Source organism: Galleria mellonella, unplaced genomic scaffold, assembly GCF_026898425.1.
Source record: "Galleria mellonella isolate WM207_F2 unplaced genomic scaffold, CSIRO_AGI_GalMel_v1 utg38, whole genome shotgun sequence".
Classification (NCBI taxonomy): domain Eukaryota; kingdom Metazoa; phylum Arthropoda; class Insecta; order Lepidoptera; family Pyralidae; genus Galleria; species Galleria mellonella.
This window is the reverse complement of record NW_026442090.1, coordinates 8,685,995-8,695,387: the sequence shown is the minus strand read 5'-3', so window position 1 is coordinate 8,695,387 and position 9,393 is coordinate 8,685,995. Positions and strand designations below refer to the sequence as shown.

Sequence of the window (9,393 nt, the reverse complement as noted above, 5' to 3'; positions counted from 1 at the left end):
TTAATAATTTTCAGAATGCTACATTTTATGTTATAAATAAAAATTAAAATAAAAGAATATCTTTAAATTTTGTTTTATTTCCTTCTAAATGAATATACAATGTTATTTGAACCAACAATAAATATCTGCATAGAACTCTGGTCCTTTCTTAGATGTGAATAAAAAGTGTTTCAATTTTCAAACCGGATTACCTACATTTTCTTAAAATTTTGCTTTATTCCGTAAGGTATGTATTCGCTAATTGTGAAAGAACATACAAAGGTGCCGTGACAACATGAACCGAAACAATCCCATTCAAGTAAAACAATACAAATAGCACGTAGCTTAAACATTGAATACCAAAGACAACAAAAATTTAGACCATAATGAAAAATGTTTACAAGCTTAAATAATAATCTATTAAGTTTCAAACTAAATAATAAGAAAAAACAAAATTGCCGTGTATGTAAAACTCTGTAAACTCTGTAAAACAAAATAGTTAAATCTAATCTCGTTCCCACGCTAAGTCGGGAATCCGTAATTTCATTTCTAATTCCTTCTTATAAAAGCTTTATAATATATATAAGTATATATAAATATATATAAGTTTCTTACCACAACCTGTCTTATTAGTAATTTATCAATCAAATGTCTCTAATCAAATGCAATGCGCCCTATAAGAAATTTTTTTATTTTACATTTTATATTGAATATTATATAATATCCACCTATAAAATGTAAAATTTACAAACTGCTTTCAGCAACTTGTTATGTATAAATTGAAAATATTGTCAAAAAAATAGATTCACTTGTGTAAATTACTAATGAACTGTTATGAAAAATAACTTCAAAGTCATTTTCAACAGACTTCAAAAATAAGAAAGATCTCAAATCGGTTTTATTTTTTTCCTTTTTGTTTTGTTTCCTTATAACTCCACCAGTTGTAAACTGATTTGGAAAATTCTTATTTTGTCCGAAAAGATATACTTACAGACTGGTCCTATAGAAATTTTATCAAAATCTGTTCAGTAATTTTAAGATTAAAATAATATTAATGGAATATTAATATTTTTAGGTCACAATAACTAGTTTTGTCATTATTGAAGTCGGGTTTTTTGTGGTACATCTTTAATTATTTAAAGTTGTAAAACAAAAGATATTCATTTTCATAATCTGAATCGACACTTCAATGTTAAAATATACAGTCTTATTCAAAGCGAGGATGTGGCCAACTCCTTAACTTTACCAATATTATACATATGAATATAAGTTTGTTTAGTTATTACCTATTGGCGCTTTAACGACGAATCGTTACAGAATTTCGCATATACGTACTATTTTGAATAAAAAAGAGCAAAGGCTATCTTTTGTATCAATTAATCAATATATCCCGGTAACGCGAACGAAATTACCGCTACAGAAAATTCCTAAAAATTATTATATTATATTCATTTTTCTGTGTAGATGGACCTACCTAAACATATATACTATATACCACAAATATATCACAGTGTAAGTTATGAAAAGTAGTTCTTTATACTGTGGATATGTATTATAGATATGTATTATTTATTCGAATAAAGTAACTGGCACTGTAATTTTCAATTATTTTAAACTTTATACATCCTCCACTTTATTAGTATAGGGAATGTAATTATTTCGACTATTCAGAATACTTTAAAGTCAAAGTTCTGTACTTCAATGTACATTATTCTTGAATACACTCATTCATTACAGTGTCCGAAAATTAAAGTTTTGGGACTTATTAAATTTTCATAATATTAAATACGATTCCAAGAAAATTTAAACAACTTTCAATATCTACGAATCACAACAAACACAATTAAATCAAGAGCCGAAAGTGATAGACATTATTTTCAGCTACTGCTATATATTAACTATATATATATTAATAAAAAAATATCTACATACATTCAGAATGTCCAACTCAGCAATATTAAAAGCTAAAGCCGAAATAAAGGAATCTTTATTTCTGACCACATTTTGTATGAAATGTATGGGATTATCTTTTGAACATCCAAAGACTATGACAACTTATATTATCCAGAAACTAATGTTCATTCTTTCTGTCTGTGCTATATGTTATCACGTCTTCGGTGATATAGTTTACATAGGTATCACGATGGTTCATTCACCACAAGTGGAGGACGTTGTTCCCCTTTTTCACACTTTTGGATACGGTGCTTTAGGTAAGAAGTGTTATTGGGATTCTTTATTTAAAAAAGTGTACAAATATATCATCACTTTTTTTCTATGCTAGTATTTCAGAAACGTATATTTTTTTTCTATATGATATGGGTATAATTTCTTGATATGAATAGTACCATGAACAACATTATACCTACATACCAGTATTGTGTCTAACTATGCTCGCGACGCCATTCACGTACTTATATATTTTACCACAATAAAAAATATTAATTATTTGGTATATTTCATCAAAATTAGTTTATTAAATTTTGAATTTGGATTTTATGATACAAAAACATGTTCACAGGTCATATTACTTTTGTATGAGATGTGCCGTAAGATTATTTCTTAACGATCGGTAATAAAGCAACGTATATTCAACAGTGAATAATAATTAATTGAAATGTTCCTAATGATAATGACTGATTTTTAGTTTTTATCATTTCATTCATATATTTGAAATCGGAAAGTTAATGTGATTCCATTTTGAATATCCAAAGTTTCATAAAGTACCATAACTAATAGAGTGATTAATATACTTCTAGGTATCGCAAAAGGATTTGCGCTGTGGTACAAGAAAGATAAATTTAAAATATTAATTGAAGAACTAGCTGTGATTTGGCCGAATCCACAATCAGACGAAGAAGCACAAACTTTTAAGGAAAATACGCTTGCTACCTTGCACATCACCCATAAATGTAACCTAAAATAGTATATTGATACAGTTCATTTACTTTTTTATGTTTAACAATATTAAAACAATATTATTATTTTTAGAAAAGAGGCGAAATACTCTATTTAAAATGTCAGGAATCAGATTACGCGAAGTATATTTAAAATGTTTAATCATTATTATTGATTTCTTAATACTAATAATATAATAATGGAAAATTACGCATTTAAGTCAATGTGTTTTTCTTTTTCATCTGAAAGCCCAATATAATAAATTTCCTAAAAAAACAATGATATAAATGAAGGTTGCTCTTTTACATTTTAATACAAGATTGTAAAATAGTTGTGAAACCTTTTAAAAATCTAATCACACGACATTTTTATTGATATATGCGATGCAAAAATTCATTCGAACGTTTGATACTTAAATAAATCTTTTTCTGGAGAGATCAATCAAATTTAAATACTATTAATTCCTAAAATTGTTTCTGTCTGCTGTCTCAATTTCTATCTAATATATAACAAATTCTAAACCAACGAACGAATTATGAATTTGAGCCTAACATCATACCACAAGTATTTTATATTCACTATCTGGACTTAACGCGACGCGATTACAGATAAATAATACACAGAATTTCTTGCTGACATTTCGACATAAGTTGCACCAAATGTGTAAACAACGCAAAAGTTAACCGTACTATAAAAATTATCTCTCCCTATAAAATTTAGACTAAAACAATAAAAGTCGATACTATGAGACAGCAGACTTAACGAAATTATATGTTTCCATTTTAGTTGTTTTTATGAGGAACCAAAAAAGTCGCTATACATGTGTTTGTATTTTAGGGTACTTCGCTATAAACGTACTTGGCGTGTGGTTTTATAACTTGACTCCAGTTGCCATATACATTTACGAGTTATTGCTAGGACAAAACCCTGAAATGGGCTTCGTATGGCACTCTTGGTACCCATTCGATAAACACAAACCCTTGGCACACATTTTTGTCTATTTCTTCGAAATATTCCTGGGTAAGATTTACATTGGTGTAAGTAATTTACGTTTAAAATATAAATATCCTATATTTGTTGTATTAATAATCCTAAATACATTTTAACAGTAGTATATAAATTATAGTATATAAAAAAAATAACAACTGTTTTTTTATCCATTCTGTACATAATTTGTATTATCCTAAAAGTATATTGTATATTTTTACCAATAATTAATAATTATCATTGTGCTTACGTATTTTAGGACAAACGTGTGTATGGGTTATGGTGAGCACTGATCTACTGTTTTCTGGGATGGCCAGTTACATTGGCATGATTTTACGCATGCTACAACGACGATTGGAAAAAATAGCCTCAACCGATCAGACGGATGACGAAATTTATAAAGATATAGTCGCAAATATTAAGCTCCATCAACACCTTATTAGGTTTTGTTACTAATTTATTTTGTTAAGTGTGAAATGTTATTTTATTTAAGAATTTTCAGTAACTCTTTATTCCCACCAATTTTTATTTACAGATACTGCAACGATCTTTCTGACTCATTTTCACTATCATTCCTTGTAAATATTGTGCTGAGCTCGATCAACATTTGTTGTGTCGTATTTGTTATATTCGTAAGTATTGCATTTTGCAGCCAAAACTTACCATTAATTTGTTACAATATATATACGAGGTTAACACACCCTTTTCAGTTAAAAAAAAATTGTTTTATCGTATTACAAATACTTAAATTTATTTTTAAACACCAGATGTACATTTACAACATAAATTTTGTAACACAGCACAGTAAACATTTATAAGAATTTGCTTGTATTTTGTTTGAGATATTTTACTTTTACCAATTACTTGTTTAAATTTTTTTGAATACACATGTTAACAATTATTCTATTGCTCTCCAGTTGCTGGATCCATTATTGGCCGCCAGTAATAAACTATATTTAGGTTCAGCTTTGATGCAAATTGGAATCCTGTGTTGGTACGCCGACCTTATCATTCATGCGGTAAATATTAAAATAGATAATATTAGTTATTAGTGTTATATAATATTACTCAAATATCTTCAGACACAAATTATTTATTTCATAATAAATAATATAGAAGATATATGAAGTGATAATCGTAGTGAGTGGCAAAAGCTCCACCGACAAGAGCGCAGCTCTTAAATAGGATAGATAGATAGATGAAGTGATATAGTATAGTATGATATATGACATAGGATATATGATAGACATGGCATGGCATGATACCAATGTTTTTTTTATTTAATTTTTTTATTATATTGATGGATATATATGATAGGTAACAATAACAAAAATTTTATGAACTTACTATATTTGTCGTTACCAACAAGGGGCTTATGGCGCACTGCGTCACAGCGTTTCGACTTGCACTGCGGGCTGCGGCCCGCAATACTTACAAAGCCCGTGAAGACGTCAATGCGGACGGAGGTGCATGTACATAGAGATAATTAAAAATGAACATAAGTTTTAAATAATAAAAAAAAATTGTTTTTTGCAGAATGCGGACGTCGCCGTAGCAGCGTATAATAGCTGCTGGTACCGTACTAATCCTCGCTGTCGTCGCGCTCTGCTTTTCCTTATACAGAGGTAATTCCAACTGTATCTTCCTAAAATATATGACAAGTTCGATAACAACAGGCTAAAACATGCCCAAAAGAGACAATAAACAAAATGAACAAAGAAATCGAGGTCTATGAACCTACAGAGTGAAATTGAAATCATTAGCATCCTTTTATAGAAGTGTTCAAAGTCAAACTAACTTTTCCTAAAAGATTAAACATCAAAATAGTTCAAATCTTGTTATAATATTGTGCATCTGTTTAGTATAAGAAACTTTTAACGGCTTTAAAATCAATGTTTAACTTCACAAGTAAATCACTTTCTTAAAATGATGCTAAAGTTTCCTTATTTTTTCGAAAGCTACTTTTAACAAAATATGGACTCTTATATTCTTTTTTAATATTATTACAGAGCTCAAAAACCTATTGCGTTTAGTGCTATGGGTTTTACGAATGTGTCACTCGCTACTTATTCGTCGGTAAGATACACCTACATCATAATTAATTTTAAACTTTCATAGAATTCATTAAAAGCCTTTTACAAAACCAATTCTAAATAGCAATTCTAATATATAATCATTATATTATTAGTTGTAACAAAATTTAAACAATATCACAAATATATACATAACAGTTTATTAATTATATTTTCAGATCCTGACTACATCATACTCGTACTTTGCTCTTGCGTATACTATGTATAACAAAAGTACTCAAGGCAGAGCTAATAGAAATGCGTAATATACCTATATGTAAATTTATATTAAGTCACTCTGGGTTAGTCTGCATATGCAGTAATTTAGTTTCCTTGTATGTATGTACGAGTAAGTTTGATTGTGTATTTATATGTATATATTTATATTGTTTTATCAGTATTCTTATATTTGTAAATTTTAAGTATGAGATTTGTGTACCTTCTTATTTAGAATATTAGAAGTGTTATGCATAGACATATCAACATTTTAGATTTATTAGGTGCCATTTAGATGTGTTATGTTGTCTAGTATTAATGTTGCACTGGTCTTGTAACTGTAACACCTAATATTTTTCTTTTTTTTTAATTTCCTATTTTTTTTTGTCCCCCCCAATTCACAATTTCTAGTAGACATTAAAAAATTAACTGGAAGAGATCTCTTTTATAGGATAAGTCCGCTATTGTATTTATTCTTTTCTGAAGAAATCTGTATCCCATAATTTAAGACTTTACTATACAATAAAGTGTTACAAACAAACAAACAGTATATGTAGTCATTAAAAAGCTCTCGATTTTTTTTCAAAATTTTTTTAAACATATTTTATCACAAACAATAATAAAAACGTTCAGACAGTTAAAACTAAAGAATACCAAAGATCACTGGGGTATGTTAATTAAAATAGTTAATACTATTATTGATATTCTTACACCATACTTGGCCTCAATTTTTAATAAATATAAAGGCAATGGTGTATTCCCTTTTAATGAAACATGGCAAGTTAATATTCCTTATTATATCTGGGGATAAATCTGAACTCGAAAACTACACACAGATTGCAATTTTGCCAGTTTTAAGTAAAGTTAATACTTTTATTTTATTTTTTATTCTAATGAATGAATTACGTTAAAACAAATGCTTGAATATTTTAACAAAAATAGACCACTTCATAGTAAACAATACGGTTTTACTGCCAGTAAGTCGATGATCGATGCCAAAGTTGCCTTAATGAAACATATCTTTGATGCATGGGAAAGATCATAGGAAGCCATTAGGGTTTTTTGTGACCTTTCAAAGGCATTTGATTGCGTAAATGATCAGACTCTTCTGTTTCAACTAAAGCACTGGTATTAAAAAGTTGTCTTAGTCTTAAACGAGTTGTATTTGAAAAATAAAATACAAACTGTGAATATGTAAATTCAAAAGGAGCCGATATAAAGATGGGCGTTCCCCAAGGCTCTATTTCAGGTCCTTTTCTTTTTTTAATTTATACTAACGACCTATCTTACATGGTTGAGAGAATAGCTAATATAGTATTGTTTACAAATGATACTTTATTATTATTTCAACTCGACCATAAAAACGTATAGACACAGATGAGGTTAACGATGCTCTTTATGCTGTCCTAAAATAGTTTACAGCATACAATTTATTATTCATTCTAAATTGTAAAAAGTGCGTTACATTCACACTTTCAAATATAAGACAGGTTAATACATGCATATTACTAGATGGACAAACTTTAGATTTTGTTAACGATATCGTATTTCTCAGTATCACTGTTGATAATTACAGAGGGAACCTCGTTTATCAAAATTAGCTTAGCGTAGTTTTAACTCTGCTGCTTATGCAGTAAGAAAGATTAGGCAGTTAATAGATGTTGCAATAGCTTAACTTGTTTTAGCTACTTTCATAGTATTGTAATCTGTAGCATATTATTGTGGTGTAGAGCGGAATATATCTAAACTACATTCATATTACAAAAAAGAGATATAATCAATTTTTGTGGTTTCAAGAGAATCAGTACCTAACCGTTTTAAAGAATTACCCACAGATGCCTCTCAAAACAAATATGAAAACATAATGTATGTAAAATTAAACTTATATGATTTTACTAGCGGCACGATATGTGCTTTGCTACGTATAAAGTGAAATAATAAAAAAAAATTAACATCAAATTCATTTATTCAAACAAAAATTACTAAAAAACTGAGAAAAGTCCACGCACACATATACATAGTATACATTTGAACAATTTAAGACTCACCGTTTGTATGAATGCACTCAACAATATGTTTAAAAATATAAACACAAAACAATAATTATCGCTGACAATTTGCTTTAATCGAAGCACGTCCAAAATGAAATGACCGAATGAATGACATAACAACATGCTTGTACTGTCAACACTGAAAAAAATTTCAATTTGACAGCACAATCCCCATCTTACAAAAATTTTACACAAAAATCCCATAAAAAAATGACCCGCCATTTATTGAATTCATTTGTTATATAAAATCTGATAAATGAAGAACCGCTCGACCAATTTTGTGCAAACTACACATAAACCATCTACTAAATAGTCCGAACAAAGCCTAAACATTTGGTTTGGATAGGCGAGTCCGTTCTTGAGTTATAAAATTACAACGAAAAGTGGCATTAATTTTTATATATATAGACAAATGTAAGTGACCATACAAATAAAAGCTTACGCAATAGAAACAAATTGCTGTTACCACCAGATCGAATTAAAACGGTCAGTAATTCATTTTTGAGAAATTGTGTAAGGTTTTATAATAAACTTCTAATAATAAGTCCTACCTGAATCCTAGACCTACCTGAAAAAAAATTTTAATTTTCTGCAAAATTGACCCTCGGTAAAAAGGCATATTACAGGATAGACGATTACACCAATTATAAAAATGTATGATCAAATTAAGATTGAACATATTATACGTTAAACTAATATTATATTATGATTGTTTTACTAATTAATAATATCTATAAAAATTGACATTTTTATTTACAACTTATCTATATTAATTATTTTGACTGAAAATGTTAATTCAATTCTTATAATATATGTATATTTTGATAATCATATAGTGTATTGACGTAATTTGCATACATGAACTATTCAAGTAACTTGAAGTTAGTCACGCTCACTACAAATACATGACTGGTGACGAGGAGATAGGCCGTATCTTTAAATTCTTTCAATAATGGTTAATCGCAATTATTGATTACTGGCTCATTCGTCATACTCGTGAACGGGTGCTGCTTGTGATTACTGCTCTGCTCATATTTGCTTATTATCCATTTGATAATACATATAAATAGAACTTATTTATACTAATTATAATTACAGTACCCATACAAACGCAAAATTATGTTGTACATAATAATTTGAAAGGAGTAACTGTTGAGTTTCTTGCGGATTCTTTTCAACAAATAACAATATCT

General features: G+C 28.5%; 1 protein-coding gene across 1 annotated transcript; it reads left to right on the top strand.

The window, feature by feature from the left end:
- The first annotated feature begins 1,918 nt into the window (after nucleotides 1-1,918).
- LOC113522963 (odorant receptor 85c-like) lies at nucleotides 1,919-6,795 on the top strand. The gene is made up of 9 exons (XM_026908819.3): nucleotides 1,919-2,189; nucleotides 2,736-2,888; nucleotides 3,712-3,894; nucleotides 4,121-4,304; nucleotides 4,397-4,493; nucleotides 4,779-4,880; nucleotides 5,398-5,486; nucleotides 5,871-5,937; nucleotides 6,113-6,795. The coding sequence occupies exons 1-9, from the start codon at nucleotides 1,919-1,921 to the stop codon at nucleotides 6,197-6,199; spliced, it is 1,233 nt and encodes a 410-aa protein (XP_026764620.1). The 3' UTR covers nucleotides 6,200-6,795.
- Nucleotides 6,796-9,393: the final 2,598 nt, after the last annotated feature.